This window comes from Lactuca saligna, chromosome 8, assembly GCF_052625555.1.
Source record: "Lactuca saligna cultivar CGN05327 chromosome 8, ASM5262555v1, whole genome shotgun sequence".
NCBI lineage: Eukaryota > Viridiplantae > Streptophyta > Magnoliopsida > Asterales > Asteraceae > Lactuca > Lactuca saligna.
The window spans coordinates 214,616,750-214,641,679 of NC_136424.1; the positions used below are offsets into that span (position 1 = coordinate 214,616,750).

At 36.4% G+C, this 24,930-nt stretch overlaps 1 protein-coding gene across 1 annotated transcript; it reads left to right on the top strand.

Moving 5' to 3' along the window:
- Window positions 1–11,374: 11,374 nt before the first annotated feature.
- LOC145012164 (uncharacterized) lies at window positions 11,375–14,422 on the top strand. The gene is made up of 4 exons (XM_078970943.1): window positions 11,375–11,393; window positions 12,340–13,017; window positions 13,173–13,757; window positions 14,089–14,422. The coding sequence occupies exons 2-4, from the start codon at window positions 12,376–12,378 to the stop codon at window positions 14,116–14,118; spliced, it is 1,257 nt and encodes a 418-aa protein (XP_078827069.1). The 5' UTR covers window positions 11,375–11,393; window positions 12,340–12,375; the 3' UTR covers window positions 14,119–14,422.
- Window positions 14,423–24,930: the final 10,508 nt, after the last annotated feature.

Sequence of the window (24,930 nt, forward strand, 5' to 3'; positions counted from 1 at the left end):
CAAAGTTGTTAGTAGAGCGTGTGTGGTTAACCGACACATTAACATGGACTTGTGAGAATGGAAAAGGTCTAAACATTATGATTACGACATCCCTCTTCATAATTGTTTAGACATACATGTAAGGTATCTAAGGGGAGGTGCATGATTTTGATAAAGTCTTATCAAAGATTCTTGTATCAGAAATCCGAACTTTGGTAAGAAAGTCAATAAAGTATTGATTTCTAGAAGTCCAGCTGATTTCTGAGCACATGCCAAAGTTAGTGGGAGCATAAGTACTATGCTAGTAAAATAACAATTATTATGCTAGTGGGAGCATAATCAATTATAGTACGCATTGCAAGTTAGCAATGCTAATTATAGAAAACAAAAGTTTCAAATCGCAACGTTACAGGGGTTGAGAAGTTGTTTTACTATAATTAAGGGAGAGGATTTTATACTTCATTCCAATTCTACAAGCTTATATTGAGATTTTAATCAATTTTAGTCAATGATATTTATGAATGTTATGTTGGAATGGTTTAACATAAGGAAATTCTATATATGTTGCGTTCACAAATTCGATTATGATTACGACATCCCTCTTCATAGTTCGAATTGTGAGTACATGGAAAATAAAAAAAATTATAGCAAAAGACTGGTAAAGTATCATGTCTTTATGTAAGACATCACGAATCATGTCTCATATGCTTTAGGTATACGAACGATTACATGTGCTATAATATTTATCCGTTCTAATTTTTCCAAATGCCTACGACATTAAGAGGGAAAAAGGGACTAGAACTGGATATGACTAAAATGATTACACAATTGTCGAGGACAATCTAAGGTTTATCAAATATTGGTTGCTCATGGACAATTGGAAGTATAGTGTAAACTTTTTAAAGGACCATATTAACATATTTTGAAAAAAGGCAACTCTTGTTCAGAAGTGATAGTCAAAATGGGAATGGAAATGTTTCCATAGGTGGAAGTTATTCTTTAATCTGTGTAAGATTAGAAAACTTAATGCAAGAAGGATGTTCAAGGGAAAGTACTTTGAATTTGAGACTTTGTTTCCATGGAATTTCTCTCCATTGAAATACGTTGTAATGTATGTTGCCAAGTCTTTGTGACTTGGGCATAGTCATTACAAGAGGATCATTGCATATAAGTTTACAATCTGACAGATTTTGGTAAATGGCAAGAATTTGGAATTCTTACATTTATCATAAGGATTTAGGATTGTGAAATGAGCATCATTAGAATGTTTTCAATTGATCTATTTCATAAATAAATGACCATAGGTAAAACTTAGTGTGCATGCTTGGAGCATGGCATGACTATTGTTTTTTATTCAAGTATGAAGTTGATTATTCGAAACATTAAACAATGAATAATGAGTAATCAAAATGGCTCAAAAGTTTTGGGGGCATATAGGATTAGTATTATTCTTGTGTTTCACTTTGCATGTTTTGACTTCCCGAATAACTAGGTTATTCAAACCATCCACAGTCGATCATACTTTGGAAGTAGGTATTGAGACAAGAGTGCCATGAATGGGTCTGTAGTTTGTCTATGACTTAGTTGCAGTATTCATGAGTGCTCCTGGAATAATATTCGAGTATTGGATTCAACCCACGCTCATCTAATCACTTCATGTTGGTTTCACATTGATAATATGTGAGTTGTAACTGCAAGTCAGTTGCACATTGATAATATGAAAACGCACCAATAACTCCGTGTTATAAAACATATTGTTGTGTGTGACTTGATGAGTAAGTGAAAGCGAGCATTTGGGTCAAAGTTTATCTATTCCTTTTACCCTTGGAGGAATAAAAGTGATATCATTGGGCCCCTCGATGATTTAGTGATGACACCCCTAAGTGCTTGGCCAAGCCTAGACTGATTTGATTTGTTCAAGTAGTCGGTCGTCGTAAATCGTAAACCAGGAAACAACAGATGGACAGAGAGAATGATTAAAATCAATGTCTCAGTCCATATGATATCTAGAATGGAGGAATATATGACCCTTTATCTAATGGGCACGTCATTGACGAGGTCAGAGTTCGATAGAGGCTTTAAGAGCTACGATTTCTAGTCGAGTTTTGGAGTTACACTCGCAATAATAGTTTTAGACTTATCCAAGTGTGATACTGTTGTATTAGATGTCTAAGACCATAACTATTATTGGTATGTATTCAACCCGAGAGTAGCGTGGTCCATTTGGGTTGCATGACATCGGAACAATTGGATAGTTAAATGAGAAAAAGGTTATTTATGATTTATATTAATATATTATAAGTTCTAATATATTAATATGAAATCATATTATTTAATTAGTATTGATCAAGAATTAATTTGGTATTAATTTTGTGATCAAAAGAGACTAATTAAATATATGGGGATTGATTATATAAATCATTCATTCTTATATATGTGGGCTTGTGATCCATTGTCCTTCATGTTGGGCTTAACCCATGTGGTAACCCATGGATACTCCATGGAGGTTAAAACCCATATATCATGAAGGAAATGGAAAGTCATGGGTTTACATGGCGTAACCCTAATGAGCCATGCTATATAAAGGACCCTATGGTTCATGAAATGTGCACTAGTGTGTGTATACACAAAGGAGGGCAAAACCGATTTCATAGAGTTAACCAAATAACTTTCTTCTCAAGTTATTCCAATTGTTGGTGGTGTTGTGTGAACCATTTGAGGTGCAAAACTTGGAGCACTAAGCTCTTAAAGGTTCAAGGAATCAAGCTCCATCAAAATGTATGTCATCTAACTAGAACTTTGTAGTATAGTTGCTCCATAATATGCTAGTTAGGATGAAACCATGTAATATTGAATATTTGCATGTATAATAGAGAAAACATAGATCCAAGGTTCATAGGGTTTCACGTACACCTTAGGAGTGTTAGAATGTATAAAACCTAATAGCTACTAGATGGCAAGAAATTAAGATTGAACAACTTCAGTTCATATGAGTTTGAATTTGTCATATACCTTGTCTTGTGATAGTGGTTGGAAATGACAAATTCACATGTATAGGAGCACATACACCATAAAATATAAGTGGAAATGACACACACATAAGCTATCTAATAAAAGGTGTATGAGCTTAAGAAGTCTAGATAAGGACTTATCGAAGCACCATGAATCAGAAATCTGAACTTTGGTAAGAAAGTCAATAAATATTGATTTCTAGAAGTGAAGTTGATTTCTGAGTACATGTCAAAGCTAGTGGGAGAATAAGTGTTGTGCTGATGGAAGCATAATTGTTATGCTAGTAAAAGTATAATTATTATGCTAGTTGGAGCATAATAGCTTTGGCTTTGTGTTGCAAGTAGGCAATGCTAATTATAGGAAATAAAAGGTTATAAATTTGCAAAGTTGCTAGTTTGGATGTTTGCTTCGCTATAGAAAGTTTTAAGGGAGAGGCTACTTATACTTCATTTCGAATCTAAAAGCTTAGACTAAAGTTTTAATAGAACATAGTCATGGACATATATGAATGTCATGTTGGAATGTTTCAAAATAGGAAATTATATATGGAAATATTATAGCAAGAGACTGATAAATTATCATGTCTTTACGTAAGACGTTATGTATCAAATCCCATATGTTTGAGATATAGGATTGATTACATATACTATAATGTTCACTCATTTTGATTTTCCAAATGCCTAGGGCATTAAGAGGGAAAAGGGACTAGAATGAGATATGACTAAATTTGTTAAACAACTGTCAAGGACAATACGAGGTTTACTAAAGATTGGTCGCTTGTGGATAGTTGGGAATATAGTATAATTTTGGAAGGGCCATATTGACATGTTCTGAGAAGAGGTAACTCTTGTTTAGAAGTGATAGTCATATGGGAATATGGAAATGTTTCCATAGTGGGAGTTTGTTATAAGGATATGTCCGTAGAATTAGTAACTTTAATGCAAGAAGGATGTTCAAGGAATGCTCTTTGAATTCGAGACTTCATTTCCATGGAATTGGTCTTGTAACCAATCTCCAAGGAATGCTTTGTAATATCATTGGCCAAGTCACTGTGACTTTGGTGCCTTGACATTACAAAAGTATCAATGCATTAATGTTTAGACTCTAACAGATTCTAGTAGTGGCGATAATTTTGTATTCTTACACTTACGATAAGGGTTTGGAAGTGTGAAATGAGAATCGTTGGAAATGTTTTCAATTGATCTATTTCACAAAGAAAGGGCCATGAATAAAAATAGTGTGCATGCTTAGAGCATGGGATGACTATTTTTAAAATTCAAGTATTAAGTTGATTAGTGGAAACATTGAACAATGAATAAAGTCTAGCTAATATGGTGATTAAATAATAATTGTTTTATTTATATTCAAAATTTTTGAGACCATAGTTAATTAGATTATTATTGTGTTTCACTTCGCATTTTTTACTTCCCGAATAACTAGGTTATTCAAACATCCACAATCAATCATACTTTGGAAGTAAGTATTAAGGGACTATTGTGCAAATCATTGATAGTTCTATAATTGGGTTGATGGACTCCATAGAGTGGAGTGGATGAAATCGTATAGGAAAGCCCTATAGATTTCTTCCAAGGGCTCTAAGGAAGGATTTCATGGGATGCTTGGTGCCTAAGTAAACTATTAGGGTTTCCACCTGAAAACCCTAATATCCACAACTATATCAAGACCCTCTCACTAAGGATTTCGGCCTAATGATTCTTTGGAAGAACCTAGCCGAATTATAAGCCCTTATCCTACTCATCCTTTGCATTGAGTGTTTGTGACTCCATTAGAGGTGCAACACTTAGGGCACTAGGCTTTCATAAGTCAAGATCAAGAAATATTGTTCTTGTTATTACAATATAACAAGTGAGGTAATCATCTAACTATGTTTATGTTATAAATTTCAAAAATAACATACTAGATTAGGGTTTTGCTTTTGATTATTAATTTGATTGTATGACTTGAGAAAAAAAATACATCCAAAGCATTAGGGTTGCATGTACATCATAAGAATGTTGTAGTGCTCAAAACCATCAGTCTTATGCCCACATTTGTGCAATTTTTTAGTCATTGTTACTCCCATTCGACAAAATTGATGTCTCAAAAGTACTATAAATAGAGTGATGAAAAATGAATACTTCAAAAAAACATTTTAGATGTTTTATTAATATCCAAGCTTGGTACCACATTAACATGAGGTAGTGCACATTTACCAAGCGACAACATGGACTGGTCATCCACGTCGCTTGAGAGAAATAGTGCAAGAATGCAACCATAGGCTTTAAAGGCTCATAACCTTAAACCTAAACATGTAAATTTAATCCAAAGGACCATTACCCTTTCCCATGACATGAAAAAAGGCTTCAAAGGCTCATAACCTTTCCTTGATACAAAATACCTAAGTCCTAAATGCCTCGAGGTGACGATCTCCACTTGACTTCGATGACTAGGGCCAGAATGCAAATCTCTTAGGCCTAAGAATTAAAACAAAGTCTAAAAAAGGTAATACCAAAAACTTAACAAAAAGGGACACCTTAATGGACTAAATAAGGTTTACACAATAAGGCTAGCCAAAGCCTTGACCCAAAAATACAAATACATGACTCTAAGTAGGGACGAGGCCTGAGCTTTACTAGAGTGAGCTCACGGCCCAAGCCAAAACACTACGGCTAAAAACAAGCACCCCCCATTAACAAAAAGAGAGATCATGCTTTGGGTCCCAAAAACTTGCCAAACAAATAGGAATTACAGTTAATAAATTCCGAAGGCAAACACCCATCATTTTTGGTGCAAAAAACCAATAGACAAAACCATCCCCAAGGCTAACACTAACCTTTGGGAAGAATACGAACCCAAGATGGCCAACACAAACCACCTAGGATGACAAGTGAAAAAACCTTAAACAAAGAACAACCATACAATTAGCATTACCTATACAAAAAAAGAGAGGAAAAAGAAGTGTATTGTTCGCCGAACATTCCCTAGACTTAGACAAAGGCCACATATGGACAAAAATTAAACCAAACGATTGTTTGAACTTGTCTTTCAAACAGTAAACATAATAGAAAGGTTCACCTACCAGGAGGACTGGAGGAGGGGCCAACTCGGCCGGGGGGGGGGGCTGCTTTCGGTTCGGTTTTCTTTGCCGTCAGAATTGCTGCATAAGTGATAGATTCCTTCCATATAAACTCTCCAAGATGAAGGTAGGAGGCAAGGTCCGTCTCCATGAAAGTCTTCACAGAGGCATGCATCTCCTAGGTGTGCTCCACAATAGCGCTTGCTTCCCCGGGGTTAAACTTCCCAGTAGCAAATTGCTTTCGAACAATTTGTTTGCCACCCTCTACACCAACGACCATACATGCCACCTTCATTTTTCTAACCCTGAGTGATAACTCAGGGCACTACACCGCCCAGTCCACCACACGGACGAACCCTTTTTGAAAGAGCCAAGCCTCATCTTCCTCCAATACCTTTCCCTTTGATTTTTACATAGACAATTGTTCATCCTGTAGCTTCACCCTATTCTCCCAGACCTCTTTCTCTTTCACCACGACCTCTATACGTTGAGACAAATGATCGACAGGCCCATCCAAACTAGCCACCTACTCCTCTACGGATGCCTTCTTACAAGCCAAGAGGTTATAACGTTCCTCAAAATTATGAACCCCCCCCCCCTTCAAGGCCTAACACTCGTGCCTTTAACTCGTTTCGCTCATCCCGGATGGAGGTCAACTCAGCCAAATCCGCATTGACATGGCAAAGGCAGCCATCAATAACCACCAAATAAGGAGCAACCTGGGTCGCCACATATTGGAGGCTATTGGCCATGTGGGAGTTGGATAGGAGCTCCAAGGATCCAATAGTGGCCGGAGGGAACGTATGACGACTCCACTCATACACAACAGAATGTTGCTTGAGAAGTGACTAGGGGTGAGCATTTGGACCGAACCGGACCGGACCGACTCTTGGACCAGACCGATTATGGAGAATATTGTGGGTCGTGGACTAGACCGGATGAGTTGTGTTCGTGTCCATGTCCGGTCCACGTCCGGGTTTTCCGGTTCTTGGACCCGTTTAGACCTGTACAACTTTAATTGCATAGAGTACAAGTCATTAAAATAAGTTTTTGGATTTGATAGAACTCATTAAAATGAATATGTTATTAGGTTTGATATGATACAACTTGTAAAAACGATTACGTTTCCGTTTCATGCATAACTAATCTACCTTGATGTTATAATATTATAACTTGCAAAATTATTTTTCCAGATAAAAGCAACTACCAAATAAATCAAGTTTAGCAATATCCCTTTAATATGATTTATTTGTCAAAGAGACATAAAATTCAGAATTTTTGTCTAAAATAATAGTTAAAAAGTTGAAATATCTAAGCTTTGATAACTGGACTTTGAAGGATTATAACTCACTGAATATAATACCAAAATCAATGAAATTAATGTTTAAATTCATCTACAAACTGTAAACTAAATTTTGGAAAAAGCCGCAGGTCAATCTGACTTAAAACGAATGAGTTATAGTTGTTTAAAAAATTTCACATATTACAAAATTTTTAAAATCTTGCTGAAAAGCTGAAAATTTTCAGCTTTGATAGCTCAACTTTGAAAGATTGTAACTCATTGAATATAATACCTAAATCAACAAAATTATAGTCTAAATTCATGTACAAACTGTAAATTAAATGATGGAAAAAACCGCGTGTCAATCCGACTTAAAACGAATGAGTTATGGTTGTTAAAAAATTTCAAAGATTACAAAATTTTAAAAATATTGCTGAAAAGCTGAAAATTTCCAGCTTTGATAGCTCAACTTTGAAAGACTGCAACTCATTGAATATAATACCAAAATCAAAAAATTATAGTCTAAATTCATCTATAAACTGTAAATTAAACGTTAGAAAAAAAAACCGCATGTCAATTCGACATAAAACGAATGAGTTATGATTGTTTAAAAATTTTCACAGATTACAATTTTTTTAAAATCGGGTCCAACCAGTTCTAAACCCAGCAAAAACCGAATAGGACTGGAGAAAAAACCAGACCAGTTTTGATGGATTCCTAAAACCGAGAACCGACTCGGGGGTCCAAAAAAATGGTCCTGTCCAGTCCGGTCCAAATGCTCACACCTAGAAGGGACTTATGAGTGAGCGTCCACTCTAGGAGAAAGACACCAGAAGAAACTGAAGGAGAAGGAGGAGCTCTCGCACTAGCATTTCCTTTTAGTGGAGACGAGACAAATCCAGAGGAGGTTAGAACTTTACCCCTATCTCTTTCCCAAGATCATCACCAAGGTCAATGTCATCCTTTGTCTCTTCTTTTGGTTCCTGAGGTGGTTTTGTTGCCTCGATGTCTATCCTTCCGACAAGTTCGAAACGTCCTCATCGGCGATGGTAATTATAACATCAAACTCCCCAAATAAGAATTCCATGTTGCGCCTCTTGCGAAGACGTTTTCCAATGGTACTGGCACAACATCTCCAACAAGGGGGGAGGAGGGTTCACCCAAGTTATCCGCCGCTTGGTAGTTTCCCGGCTTCCACCAACTACCACCTCTTTCGTTGAATCATCTTTAGAGATTTAAGGCATAGGATCATCATAGGAAACACCCTAAACGACTGCGTCCACCAGCGCTAGATCAACTTGGGAACCAAGCGCTGCGTTCCTAGCCAAATAGGGCACATAAAGTGCCAGGGTTCGATCAACGCTAACAGGCGGTAGGAGAATCTCCACCAAAGGTACCTGACGGTACTGGAGGGTGCCTTTGAACTTGCCCAACATCACCATTTTAAAGGGAAAAAAAATCCTCTCATGGCCTACAAAGGCAAAAATCACAATGAGATAAGCAAACTGATTTCCCCCAAAATATATATCTTTGGGGGGACTAGAGAAGAACACGTACCACCCTTTTCCATGAAATACTGATGCGTCATTCCTCGAGCCCTCCAAGCAAACTCATCCTAACCACAACCAGAGTATGATCATCCCAGTCCTTCCATGTGAAGCAGAAAACCCCTAGATCCTAGGCAACGGTTAGGCTAGCACCACACAGTTGGGGCGACCGGTCAAAGTAATCGGTCCTTTGGGGGTAACCGTAACCAGCCAAGTCGCGATTCAACCAGAACTACTTATCTTGCCAATTCTTCTTGGGCGCTTTCTGTTTAACGATGAACATATGAACGCCTCACCTTTTGTAGAAGTTATGGATGCCAGATTGAGTGGAAAAGTTAAAGAAGGCCTTAAATGCCCAGAATTGCTGCAACACCCTAAGGGCTCGACAGGCTAGTTCGAAGCCCAAGATTTTGTTGATGGCAGTGGGAGTAAGATCGCCCACAGAAAAACCATATTGACGCATGATCTCGTCAAAAAATTCAGTTGACGGTAGCCTCAGGCCTTACTTGAAGATCGAAATGGGGACACTGAATTTCCCCTCTGGTGGACGAGAGATGATCACCCCTCTCTTGGGATATCGAACCTCGTGTTCTGGCATAAAGCCAAACCTAGTTTGAAGAGCTTCAAGATAAATCAGATAATGGTAACTAGGAGGTGAATAAATATGACGATCAATTTGGTTTTGGAAGAATGCATGTGATGAAGGGTTTGAATAGGTTGTGTTTTGAGTATTTTTCTTGTTTATTCTTGGAGTTTTGGGTTGGAAGAGGAATTGGAGGAAGCTATTTTTCACAAAATAAGGTCAGTGTTACACTGAAAAATTGAAGGCTGTGTATTATTAAATTAGTTTATAACCAGTGGAAACCACGGTTACAAAATTAATTAAAATTTTATAGTAAAAAACTCAAAATTATTAATCAATTACTTTAAATAAATTATTAATTAAGAGATTTTTTAGTTATATAAATTTTAATCATTTATTAAATAAATATGTGAAATTATATCACTTAAAATTTGTATTAATTTTATTTTAATTTTTATTATAATTTTATTAATCTAATGCAATTAGAGTGGAAAATTTTAAAATTTGAAATGGAAAATCAATAGGTTGATAACTGACATGCATTAATTAGGAGACATAATAAGATAACAAATGAAAAAAGAGAATAAAATGTACATTCATTAGGAGATTTAACAGGGTGACATATGTCAAAAAAAGAATAAAATTATTCTTTTATAAGAACTATTAGAATTAGAATTAGAATAAAGATAAGGATTAGACAGGTCTTGGTATTTATAATAGTTGAAAGAGTAACGGGTATATTTTTGAAAAAAAAAACAATTATAAATTATAATTTTTGAGTTTTTGCTTTTCTCCCTCATCATAAGCATGTTGCCGAGTCAAACTTCCGAGCTTATAATGCCAAGTTAATAACAATGTGTGTGCCGAGTACAACCTGGCGTTATTGAGCTCATTTCGAGCCCACTCAATGGAGCTGTAGAGGTGCTCTAATTTAAAATATATATATATATATATATATATATATATATATATATATATATATATATATATATATATATATATATATATATATATATATATTATTAATCATATGCTAGTAAAAAAGTAGTTTTTTTACCAAGTGTCACAATATTAGACATCCTAATTAATATGATGTCACTTGTCATTCTATTAATTCTCTATTTTAAATTAATTACACATCCTAATGAATGTGATTCTATTTGTTTAGCGTATATCAAAAATTAATTCCATATATTTATTTGAATTAATGATTAATGATTATAATTTTACATAATTAATAAAAATATCTTTTAATTAATAATTTATTTAAAACTTTATATAAAATAAATGATTAATAATTTTGAATTTTTTATGAGTTTAATAATTTTGTAAGGGTGGAAACAATTTTATATTTATGTTTCCCATCGATTATAAACTAGTTATAACCATTGATTATAATATAAATCGTATAACTAAAACGAATATAATATAAATCGTATCAAATAAGGTTAGCGGAAAATGACATGGAAAATAAGATAAGGTTTATACATTTAAAAGCAATTTATATCTCAATATAAATGTGTCATCATCAATCAATGGTACGAAAAACTTTGACCATGAAGGTAAGTCAAATCAAATCAATTCTCCACTTAAATATTCATAAACTACGAAACGTATCGATGCTTATTATAATACCATATTTATAATTTTCTCTCTTAGAAATTCTCCAAATAATTCGCTCAGATTCCATTGACAGATTGTGTATATTTAGGAAAGGAATCGAATACCAAGGAAGACGAAGAACAAGGAGTAGAAGCAGTAGCAGGAGCACAAACGTACGGTTTGGTTTATTCTTTCTCTTATCTTCATTGCACGTTTCCTTGTTTCTTTTTCTGATTAAATTCCTTTTCTCCATGATCAGTCAATACCTCATGTTTATTTGTCCGTTTTAGCTTAAGATCTTCCAAATTAAAGGTTTATTCTTCGTTTTTGTTTCTGTAACTTTGTTTATCGATTGTTTTACACCACTATCTTTTTGTTTTCGATGATTTAATCTGTAGAATCAAATGTCGTTTTGATTCGAGTGTTGTGTTTGCTTCGTAGTTGAGTTTTGATACGACAGTCTGGCAGAAAACTGAGCTTAAGTTCCAGATTTTTTTTGTCGTGTATCGGAAGGCTTTCTGTGTTGAAATTAGAAGATGAGGGTTTAAGAATATTTTATTGATTCCAGTAGAGTTATGCGATTTTGGATAGATGTGAAGTACTCTTCTGTAACTACATATGTCCTTTTTTGGTTAAAACCGTATTTGATTTTGAAGAGTTTTGTGATTTTGGACGAATGACTAGTATGATTCTGTATCTTCTTTTATCAGTTTTCATTTCAAACAACAGGAAGATCTACATGCTTTGATGGGGACTTAGATCCGATTTTCTCTCTCTTTCTCAAAAGAAGTTCATTTTCGATTCCTTAGATTCCAATACAGTGGTTCCAGAATTCAAACTCTGCTTAGATCTTTTTAATTTCATCTATTTCCAATTTTATTTTCTGTTACGATAGTCTTTTATGTAGTACCATGTATTCATCAATTCTAATGGAAAGAAAATGAGCCTTTGTCACTTTCAAACTTCCATTCAAGTAACAAATATGGAAAACTTTCTTATCATGATTTATAGTCATGATTGAAATGTAGTGCTGTCTTTATTATTACACATGTAGGTTTTAATGATAAATTGTACTATTTTCATCACATCAATTTTATTATTCAGCTCAAATCTACAATCACATACAGCTATTCCACATGGTTGTTAAAATTTGTTTGTGTTTTAATGGAAGCAATATGCTCTTTGTTTTTCTGTCTTTACATATCTTGATATGATAACTTGGAGTCTCTAATAATCGATATTGATGTATGCATTGCAGATTTGCAGGTTGTTTTTGAAGTTGTTTAAGGTTTTGATGGAAGACAATCAATTAAACTTCAATCGACCAATTCTTTCTGTAAGACGTTTCTCATCAACAGTTTCTTCTCAAAAGGACTCCAAAAGGAAAAATGGAATATCACCAAGTCCTTCTTACAAATCAGGTTCATTAAGAAACCCTGGAAGTGTCCCTTTTGTTTGGGAACACACTCCTGGAAAACCAAAAGATGAAACAAAAACACAAAAACATATAAAATATCTTGTCCCAAAGCCTCCACCAGGTCGAATTTCAAAGCCTAAAAAACAAGAATCTTTAGAAGTGAAGTTAACAGAATTTGAGAGCTCAAAAGAGATAAAGAAAGAGTCATCTGATTCAAGAGTGATTAATGAGAAGCCATTGGAGGTGAAGAAGGTGGTTAATAGGGAAAATGAGAAGCCACAAATTACATATGGCCCTAATTTTTTACAGTTTACTGGTGATGATAGTGAAGAAGATAGTGATTTTGATTATGATGAACATGAAAACACATCATATAAGGTTTGTGGATTGCTTCCACATTTTTGTTTAAAGGGTTCTATTGGAATTTTAAATCCATTACCAGGATTAAGTATGAGAACCAGATTACCAATTTCTTCTGCTAATAAAACTCCTTCTGAATCCTCATCTGCTAGCTCTCAGGTAATTATCTCTTTATAATTCTTTTCTAAATTAATATTACATTTTTTCCATATTTCATATTGAAAACCACTTTATTGCATTAATTTGTTCACATATGAAACATTGCTGCAAAATTACGCATTTACCCTTGTCATTTTTTTTTTGGAATTTATTAGCCTGCTAGGGTGGCTGTATATGAGCACAGATCATTAGCCAAGCAAGAAAAAGAGGAGACCGTTATAAAAAACGAGCCTAAAGAAGCTACCAATCAGAAGGAGCGATCAGAGCCGTTGGATCGTGTGATTTCAGATGATGATATCAATTCAAAAAATAAAGAAGTAAATTTACAAAAGAAAGGACTCATTAGCTTCAAGGAATTACTAGCTGTTGAGAATGAGAAAGAATCTAGCCCTCAAAATCATATGGTTGAAAAGACTCTTTACATTGACACCATACATAAGGTCGAAACTGCCAAATCTGATGAGGGTATTTTCGGAATTTCACATATTCCGAAACAGGATAAAGAAACGGGATTTTGTGAAGACCCGAAAGTTGAACGAGATTTAAAGTTTTCCCGACAAAATGACATGGAGTTACCCGCTCCGCCGCCATTACCAAAATCACCCTCGGATTCTTGGTTGTGGCGGACATTGCCGTCTATGTCCTCGAAAAATCTATCTTTACGCGCAAATCCTAATCCTAAACATCCGACTTCCAACACAAGGGCAAAATTGGAAAATTTTCAATCACAAAATCCACAGGTAAAATCGATTGATTAACCTCTCCATTTAATTTATTTGGACGAGACAGAACTGGACTAAACTGGAAAGGACCGAAGAAAAAAAAACTTTCTACAATATTTTGTATGACGAGATGAGGAGAGAGGATATTCACGTCTTTTGCACAGTTGAAAAAATCAAAATTTTCACCTTTTTTGGACGACACAAGATTTTCAATTTTTACAGTTCAGTATATGTCAAACACAGTACAAACCAATGTCTAATGCACATATTTAAAAATTACAATTTTTGTCTTATTGACATCACTCAATAAATGTGGGCCTAAATTCATATATTTTGTACTTTTTGTTAGGGACAATTACTTCCTATACCAGAAACTTAGTATTTTGAGTTAGTAGAGTATGATATGAAGCAAAGAAGAAGCATTGAAGGTTTGCTATTGGTTAGAGGTGGTATGAATGTAATGAATGAGTCGGTTGTGATTATTTTTGATGGGCGTATCATGTCATTATCATATTTTATATCATGTAATTAATAGTGAGGAATAAAGGAAAGTTGATTGGAGGTTTGTATATGGTAATATGAAGAGGGAAATCGTCTGTAAAGATGATTTCGTAATAAGAAAGGAGATGGGGTACCTTTCAGATAGAATGGGAAAAGGAGGACTTTATGCTTTTGTTTGCTTTCTTTCGTTTTAGTTGATGAAATTCATGTACAAAAAGGTCGTATTCAAGTAGGACAATGCCAACTCTAAAAGTAGATGTGGGAAATGACACATATGGGACCATGTTGGGTTGGGGTTTGGGTTAAATGGGTAAAATTCACTAGAGAAAGGAACAAAAACTGAAAAACATCTTTTTTCTTCGGTTAAAATTATCCAAAATTTAGGAAAATTTGTCTGATAAATTAACAACTAATTTTGTAGTGGCGTTGCGAAATAGGTTTCACACTGCTAAACCGGTTAAAAGTTTTTTTGATTTTTTGGAAAAATAATTAAAAATAATTGCGCTGTAAAATCCACTCTTCACTGTGAAACCAAAACAAAATGTAATACTGTGAGATTCACTTTTTAAGTTTTTATATATTAAAATTGTTTTTTTGTACTATTAAATTGTTCATATTTTTATGAAATCATAAATTTTTAATTGAAAAAGCAATTATTTTAAATTTTTTGTGGCAAATATGTTCTTTACATTAAAATAGAGTTTTAACATTGTTAAAACGAAATCTTAGACCAAAAAGTTAACCAATTATTATAGGTAAGTTGTAAATATTTGAATATACTTTCAGAGGTTTTAGCTATATTTTTTCTTTTATATTTAACGCGTCTACGATAATATATAAATGTAATGAACTGGGACGTCAAATTGCCAACCAAATGGAATCGAACTGACTACAACATATTAAATTTGATGTTACCTAATCAAAACCTCAAAGTTTTATATATAATGATAATTTTCAAGGTAAAATTAAAAATTAATTTAAATAGAATCTAAATGTATAATATGATGCTGTCGTTCCAAAAAAAAAAAAAAAAGAATCTAAATGCATAATCAAGTCTTAGAATGAGTTTAATAGTAAATATGGATTTTAAATTGTTTCCATAAATATCATAATATTCACTTATATTTTAGCAAGTTGTTGCAATAATTTTTTTTATTAGTAGTTTAGTAATAGCAAATTATACATTATAACCATTCCATGCTAATAAAATAACATAAAACATGTTCTTTCATTCCTTATAGCATGACTTTAGTGTTAGATTAAAATATAAAAATGATGCAAATTCTTTGTCATTTTATATATTTTTTTTGTTATAAAGATTGGAGATACCTTTTATGTCTCGTAGCCTTTACACACCACATTCGCTTACAGTTACAACAGTTCAATCCACTTAAGATTTTATTTATTTATTTATTTATGTTCATGGCTTATTCAAACTCCGACTTTACATAATTACATAAAAACAAAGCATAATAATGTCCTATAGATTCTTCTTGTCCTTTTCAATTTCAATATGATACACGTCATCTACAAAAACATACACAAACACAAAATGACGTTTTTTTTACTAAATTATAGGTTTTTGAAACATGTAATCAATCATTTAAAAAATAACGCTTATTGCAAGTTAAAAAAGTCACATCGACTTATAAACATTTCGATTGATTTGCTTTTTGGCCTATTCTGTTCGTCTGTAGCTTGTGGTCTCTTTCTATGAGAAGTGGTCCGTTACTTGTTCACACCCAATCAAGAAATGGCTCACATTCTGTCCATTTTGTGTCGTGAGACCCGTTAAAGCAGTACACATTCTGCCCATCACAAGCAGTATTCATATTTCCAAGTTTTCATATTTAAAGAGTTTTCATATTTAAAGAGTTTTCATACATTCTATCATAATCTTGCACAGAGACGGATAATTTGTTCATAAACTAACCATGTGTGACACAAATAATAATGACATTAGAGGAACACATAAGGAAAAACTTTACCATTGCAAGAATTCCACAAGTTCTGCATTAATTATTCCTTGAACGACAGTTTCTTCTTCTTTAGATGCCCCTATGTCCAAAATTCGAAGGTTTGTATATGCATGCTCTAAAATCTGATTTTCCCATCAAACTTTCCTTCGCATTATCGAAAATTATCGAAATATATGTGTAGTAATTACATGATAATTGGTTATGGAAAGTGGGCCTGGCCAATACAAACATACATATACATTAACACCCAATACAGTCAAAACAAGAGGATTTGGGTGAACGTTGATATTGGATCTAAAGTCGATAAACAAGGAGGATGGAAGACCCTTCATGAAAATGTATGCGTACCGGGATCAAGAGGGAATGTGCACAACTTGGATGTGGCTCGTGACGACTTTGTCGAAAACAAAATGTATGTTAATCTCGATGTGTGTTGGTGTACCGATGTTGACCTGCGTTGGTGGAGCTATAAATTGTGTTGGCATTGTCCGATACACAACGTTGGGTTTCATGAGAAGGAAGTGATATCGCGAAGCCAAACTGTTTTAGTGACTACTTCATCCACTCCTCAATATCCTGTTTCAACGTTGAATCTGAAGATGATAGTCTGATGTTTGGAGGACCAAGACAAGAGGTTACCTCTAGTTAACATTCAATAACCAGAAGTATATCTTTAGGAGCATCCCCTCAATCTGCATCTAAGTATACAGCGAGATGTTGTAAGGGAGAGACATGTAGTTGAAGGTTGAGGTAAATGGTGTCCCATAGATTATGCCTTACAAAAAAACATTGACTTTAGGGCGCGTCCTTGTTGATTTGACATTGCTTACTCTGTACTACCCAAGGTTCTAAAAAACTCACCATGGCTGCGCCATGGCGCATCACGGCTCCAAGGCTTGCACCTGCCGCCAAGCTTTGCCAAAACACCGTCTTAACTCATATATGTGTATAAAAATGAATAATAGTTGAAAATACATATAAAAGTATTAATTATATAGAAAATTTCCGCCTTAAGTTACGCTTTACAAACGCCGTGACTCGCCAAGGCTCGGAAAAGCTTAAGGCTTGGCATTGCCGCCAAGTCACGCCATACGTAATTTAGAACCTTGGTACTACCCTTTGTGCTAACAAATAGTGATTTTTATTTACCTATATTTGTTTATTAGGTTTAACATGCCTGACATTTAAATGGCATTTACACAGAGATGGTTCTTAGAATTTTGATAAAATTAGTCGTAGGACTTTGATTCTAGTTGTTGGGTGGTAACAAAACAAGTTAAGCACTTCAGACAAATATCAAAAATAAATAAATAAATAAAAACGCAAATCAAAAGAACACGATATTTACGTTGTTCGGTCAAGGTGACCTACGTTCATGGTCGAACGAGAGAGAAAGATAGAGGATTTTATTAACTTTTTGGAGCTATTACAAGCACTCAAAATTGTATCTCACTTTGAAATCTCACAGAAATCTAACAATTTACAATGATGGGGGTATGAGCCTATTTATACTTGAGGGATCCAACTTAAAACCCTAACGGACCAATCTTATTGGCCCATAGGCTCATGAATGGTGACAACCAATCATATTCCGCCATGTAGCATCTTCTTGAACATTCTTCCATGTCATACAACCCATGAGCATCAACAACACACATGATGGAGCATGTTGTGTCATAGTGGAGCATCATGATGTACAAGTGGCACATCATGAACATTAATGACCCAACATCCATCATTGTGGCACAACATGGTGTAATCCTTGAGCAATATCAACTTATGAGCATCCTTTAACGATCTTGAGCATCATAAAGGACTTCATAGCATACTTGGCTCATCAGGGATACCATGGCTCATCAAAGAAGCAAAATAACCCATCTTGCACCATGATGGCGCAACATGTGCAAGGATGGTGCAACAGGTTTCAAGTATGGCGCAAGAACTTCTAGGTTGGAGCAACATTACCACCTTGGCGCAACAACAACATGCTTGACGCAACTGTATACTCCATGACACAAGAGGAAACCTATTGGATCAAGAGGGATACATCATGGCGTAAGAGGGAGAAATATGGTGCAAGAAGGAATGCTTATGGTGCAACAACATCCTTCTTGGCCCATTCCTTTATCAGATGGCGCAAAAAGGTCCCCTTGTTGCTCTATATTAGTCCTAAGTGCTCTAAACCTCTTCTAGGTGCTCCAAAACCCCCTTTATGATCCCTTCCTTTGGCACTTGATACGTTCCTTTGGCAGACGATCTATTCCCTTCTCAGATGATCCATTCCTTTGTCATATGTTTCATGAACCCCAAGTGCTCCATTGTGATCTAAGTGCTCTATGTTGGACAAGACTTCATACCCCCAAAATTTTCCACTTGAAGGCTTGAGCTACTTTATCTGCCATTTAAATTTCACCATTCCTCAAAATACTCCTTCTCTCTCTCTCTCTCTCTCTCTCTCTCTCTCTCTCTCTCTTTCTCTTTCTCCACCAAGACCTTTTCTTCAAACTTCTGAAAGGCCAGTTGAATCCATGCAAAGCTTCAACTTCTCAGTGATAACCACCTTGGTGAACATATCAGCTGGATTCTTCGATCCAAGGATTTTCTTTAAGTTTAGAGTTCCTTCATTGATTAACTCTCGAATGAAATGGTACCTCATCTAAATATGTTTTGTTCTACAATGAAACACTAGATTCTTTGCTAAGTGAACTGCACTTTTATTGTCACAATGCAGTATACAATCCTACTGCTACATTCCAAATTCTGACAATAAACTCTTCAACCATATGAGATCTTTGGCTAAGTGAACTGCACTTTTATTGTCACAATGCAAAACACATTCAGATGAGGTACCATTTCATTCGAGAGTTAATCAATGCAGTACATAATCCTACTGCTGTAGTGTCATAAAAATCCATATTTACTATTAAACTCATTCTAAGACTCGATTATGCATTTAGATTCTTTTTTTTGGAACGGCAACATCATTATACATTTAGATTCTATTTAAATTAATTTTTAATTTTACATTGAAAATTATCATTATATATAAAACCAAGTTTGAGTTTTTGGTTAGGTAGCATCAAATTTAATATGTTGTAGTCAGTTGGATTCCATTTGCTTCGCAATTTGACGTCCTAGTTCATTACATTTATATATTATCGTTGACGCGTTAAATATAAAAGAAAAAATAAATAGCTAAAACCTATGAAAGTATATTCAAATACTTAGAACTTACCTATAATAATTAGTTAACCCAAAAGTCAACAAACTTAGCAAAATATTTTAATTTTTTTTACAACAGTTAGATAAAATTTAAGAAAATTCCTCAAATAATAATTAGTTTCGCTGTGGACACTACCAAATAGACAAATTCTTTAAGTTTAGAGTTCCTTTATTGATTCACTCTCGAATGAAATGGTACCTCATATGAATGTGTTTTGTTCTGCTATGAAACACTAGATTCTTTGCTAAGTGAACTGCACTTTTATTGTCATAATGTTGTACACAATCCTACTGCTTCATTCTAAGTTCTAACAATAAACTCTCACATTCTTATCTTAAAATGCTCATATTTCATGCATTAATTGATTCAAACGTCCAAGTCTCGATTTTTATGACACTACACCACTAAAGACACTCAAAGGAGATGGTCATAGTCTCTGGAGCTCAATATCTCATAAAGCATCCAACTTTGGGACCAAAACCCTAAAATGGTCTAACATAATGCACAAATCTAAAGAGTGAGAAAGCTTTGAGCTTTATACCTCTAAATGAAGCTCCCAATACATATATGATTAGATCCACATCCTGGACTCCCACTCCTTCTTCTTCAAAGCTCCTTCTTCACTCCAAGAACACACAAGATCACTTAAATGCTCTTAAAAGGACACACCAACTCAATAAACGAGAATTTAGGGTTTGAGGGAGTTGTTTGTCTAAGGATGGTGGCCAGGAATGAGGCCATCATATCCTTTATATAGGGCCACACCCCAAATTAGGGTTTTCACTCTGGGCCTAGTACGCCCAACGTACTAGGTGGCTTCCACGTTAAAAACATGCACATTAGTACACGGAGCGTACACATGTGTACGCCCCGCGTACTCATTTACCACATTTTTCTCAATAAGGGCTAAACTTGACAATTACCAAAAGAACAAGCGTTTATAAGGTATACTTGGACTTGGGATGTTACAATTCTCCCCCACTAGAATCATACTTCATGCTCCAGAAATAACTCTGGGTACTACTCGCGCATCTCAGACTCCGGCTCCCAAGTCCACTCAGACCCCCTCCGATGTTGCCACTGAACCTGAACCAAGGACACCTATTTATTCCTCAACACCTCCACCTTTCGATCTAAAATTGCTATCGGCCTCTCAATGTAATTCAGGCTCACATCTACCTGAATGACCTCTAAGGGAACCACTGCCGTCTCATCGGCTACACACTTCCTCAACTCAGATACTTGGAAGGTGTTATGAATCTGGCTCAAATCTGTAGGTAGCTCCAACCGGTATGCTACCTTACCCAATTTGGTGGTCACTCTGAAAGGACCAATGTATCGGGGCCCCAGCTTGCCCTGTTTCCTGAATCAGATCACCCCTTTCCATAGGGATACCTTCAGGAGGACAAAATCTCCCACCTGGTACTCTAGCTCTGATACCAACTTGTAACAACGTAAATTTTCAAACCAAAATTTTCATTTTTACAATCACATAAAACTCATAATGTATATCTCAAAAACATAATTGTTCAAGTCTCAATACAAATCCACATAAAAACATCACTATCCCAGAATCCACATAGTCTCGAAATTGGTGTATACAACTAAGCCGTCGCCTTCCCGCGATCCTGAGAAATTCATGAAACACATATCACACAACACAGTAAGCATAAATCTTAGTGAGTTCCCCAAAATACCACATACACAAATAATAAGCCTCTCATGGCTATAACTTGGTGTAGACCCTCCGGTCATGTGTCTCAGTGGGGACCCTCCGGTCTCACAGCTCGGGTCGGACCCTCCGGTATCACAGCTTAGGTTGGACCCTCCAGTCCTATTTCTCGGTAAGGACCCTTCGGTGTCACAGCTCGGGCTGGACCCTCCAGTCCTATGTCTCGGTGAGGACCCTTCGGTCTCACAACTTAGTTTGGACCTTTCGGTCCAATCTCAGAAAAACAAAGAATAACATAACAAATATCACAAAGACAGAAAAGCACAATATCACATAACTCAATATAAGCACATAGGATCCTCTGGTCGATAACTCAAATAAGAACCTTCGGTTACTCGGTGTTGCCACTCAGGTAAGTATAGTGAGAAGACTCACCTCGTAACAAATCAGATAACCTCAAACTCAAATAACCGGTTTAACCTCCGCCTAACACAAACGGTAATTATTTCTAATTAATAACAACTCTCAAAGAAGCTAGAGTAATCCTTCTATAAACTCACAGAAGGATAAAAGACCATGTTACCCTTCTATGGCCTTAATATCCACAAATTAACCAAACCCTAAAAGTCAACTCAAGTCAACGGTAATGCGTACACTACGCGTACAAGTCCTCTATGTTGGGCATACTCCTTTGCCATGCATGCATCGTGGATTCTCAAGCCTACGCTGCGCGTACTAGGATTACACTCAGCGTATGTCCTAGTTTTACTCTTCCTACTCGTTTGGTCTTAATTAGTTAAGACCTTAGCTTATATCACATATATGGACTCCCTAAAGGCTCTTACTCCATAAAGTCTGTGACTTTAAGCCTTTTCATGGCTGATAAAGTCACAAACACTCAAAACTCTCACATTCTTATCTCAAAATGATCATATCTCATTCATGGATTGATTCAAACATCCAAGTATCTATTTTTATGACACTACACCACTAAAGACACTCAAAGGAGTTGGTCATAGTCTTTGGAGCTCAATATCTCATAAAGCATCTATCTTTGGGACCAAAACCCTAAAATGGTCTAACATGATGCACAAATTAAAAGAGTAAGAAAGCTTTGAGCTTTATGCCTCTAAATGAAGCTCCCAACACAGATATGATCAGATCCACATCTTGGACTCCCACTCCTTCTTCTTCAAAGCTCCTTCTACACTCCAAGAACACACAAGATCACTTAAATGCTCTCTCAAAAGGACACACCGGCTCAATGAATGAGAATTTAGGGTTTGAGGGAGTTGTTTGTCTAAGGATAGTGTCTAGGAATGAGGCTATCATATCCTTTATATAGGGACACACCCCAAATTAGGGTTTTCACACTGGGTCTAGTACGCTCAACATACCCTTTGATACGCCCAATGTAATAGGTGGCTTCCGCATCAAAACATGCACCTGAATACGCTGAGAGTACACATATGTACGCCCCACGTACACATTTACCACCTGTTTCTCAATAAGGGCTAAACTTGATAATTATCAAAAGAACAAGGGTTTATGAGATATACCTGGACTTGGGATGTTATACCCGATATAGGAATTACGAGTTCCTGGAAATGCCTTTAGGGTTGATGAATTCACCTGTAGTTTTATGGACTTGATGAATCGGATATGTTCACCATTTTTGGATAGGTCAGTTATAGTATTTATTGATGACATTTTGGTATACTCTCATAGTGTTGAGGATCATCAGAAGCATTTATGAGAAGTTTTAGAGACTCTATGCAGGGAGAAAATTTATGCAAAGTTATCCAAATGTGAATTTGGTTGTGGGAGATCCAATTTCTTGGGAAAATAATTAGTGCTGATGGGATCAAGGTGGATCCAACCAAGATTATGGCAGTCAAGGAGTGGCCAAGTCTGAAAAATCATCCGCTGTCAACTGAAATGCTCTCCTACGAGCCCTAGGAGGCTCGACCTTCCCCGGTCGGCCATCAGTAACACGTAATGTAGGAGTAGCAGTCTGGGGTGATCCCTGGGTGAGCTGGGGACACTCAGCCTTCCAATGGCCTGTCTGGTTGTAGTGAAAGCAAATAGAAAATCCCTTGGGAGCAGTCCTTCGCCATATGCCTCTCCTTGCCACATTTGTAGCAAATCAGTGTTGGGCAAGATCCCTCGTGGGTCTTGTCGCACTTGCTACAAGTGCTGCCCTTCTGGCCTCCATCTCTTGAATTAGCGGGCTTAGCCTGCTTAGCCATCGGTTGCGATTGTGTCAGTCTTTTATCTCTCCCTTACTACTCTCCCTCCTCACTAGTATGAATCTCCAGCTTAATCTCTCTTCTCCTTGTATTGGCCTGCAACTCAGCCAATGTACGATAAGACGAGTTCGCCATGAACTCCTGAATGTGTCTCCTCAAGATACTCAAATACCGACTCACACATGCCTGCTCAGTGGACACGTGCTCATGGCAGTACAACACCCTCTCGTGGAACATCCTCGTAATCTCAGTCACTGACTCTGTCTTCTGCTTAAGAGACAAAACTCATGTGCCAAACGTTCAGTCTCCATCTGGGGAACATACTCATCTCAAAACAACTTGGTGAACCTCTCCCAAGGCACTGCAGCATGCTCTGCAAGGGTAAAATTAGTCGTCACAAACTTCCACCAGTCATTCTGTAGCACCTGGTTCCCGGTATGTAAATCTTATTTGAGTATTTCCCCATTTTAGCCTTGGACTCGGTGAGTCATAGGTCCGACTCGCTGAGTAGGGACGAGACTCAGGACATGTTTAAGTTGGCGACTCGGCGAGTCCATATCCTGGACTCGGCGAGTCACCGCTGCTGGATGAAACCCTAAATTTCAAGGGTTTGCACCCTATTTAAACCCTCATTTCCGCCCCAAACTCGCCCCCATTCACCCCCAGAGCTCCCAACATCGTTTATACCCTTATTTCCTTGAGAGATTGAAGTTTTTTGGTGTGTTCTTGAAGATTTTGAGGAGAAAGAAGAGTAGATGAAGAAGAGGAGAAGGAGGCCAGGCATCTTTGTATCATCTCAACATTTTCCTTGAGGTATAGCTCGTTTCCCCTCTGTTTTCAAGCTTGTAATCTCTTTTAGCTTCATAGAAGTTCTTCTTGAGCTTTTCCCCAAGCTTGTTTGTGCTTTGTGGGTTGTAATAAGTTGTTAGCCTTTAGATCTAGGCATGATTTAGTCCCTGGAGCTTGGATCTAATGCCTTTATGGGGTCATATTGCATGAAAGCCCTAGATCTACCTCTTTTGGTGCACTTTGAGCCCTAAAATCCATATTGGTGAATATCTACACGTAAAGTTGGAAACTTTACGTGTGATTTGTGTCCTAGAAGCCCAGATCTGTGAATGACATGGACTGGAATCGAGCAAATCGGTGTATTTGATGGATGTATGGCGGCGACTCGGCGAGTCTGGTCACGAGTCACCGAATTGGTCCCTTTATGATGTATCGAGTTTGAGCCGTGAGTCACAGGAGGTGACTCGGTGAGTTGGAAGCTGAACTCACCCATGTTAGGACTCGGCGAGTCAATGCCCTGACTCGGCGAGTCCAAGGCAATCTTCATAAATCAAGAACAGACTCGGCGAGTTGTTCATACAACTCGGCGAGTCTTAGCATAAGTGTTCTTCGGATGAAGATGAACTCGACGAGTTGTTCATACAACTCGGCGAGTAGGATGAAGGGGTTGAATGTCAGTTTAGAAGATGAACTCGTCGAGTCATAGCCTAACTCGACGAGTAGAAACAGGGACTCAGGACAATCGTCTGATAGGGACTCGACGAGTTGGAGAGCCAAC

Excerpts from the sequence above, each read along its gene's own strand:
- LOC145012164 (XM_078970943.1), top strand. The coding sequence starts at position 12,376 with ATGGAAGACAATCAATTAAACTTCAATCGACCAATTCTTTCTGTAAGA. Across the intron at positions 13,018-13,172 it reads CCTCATCTGCTAGCTCTCAG|CCTGCTAGGGTGGCTGTATA; the intron begins GTAATTATCTCT and ends GGAATTTATTAG. Across the intron at positions 13,758-14,088 it reads TTCAATCACAAAATCCACAG|GGACAATTACTTCCTATACC; the intron begins GTAAAATCGATT and ends ACTTTTTGTTAG.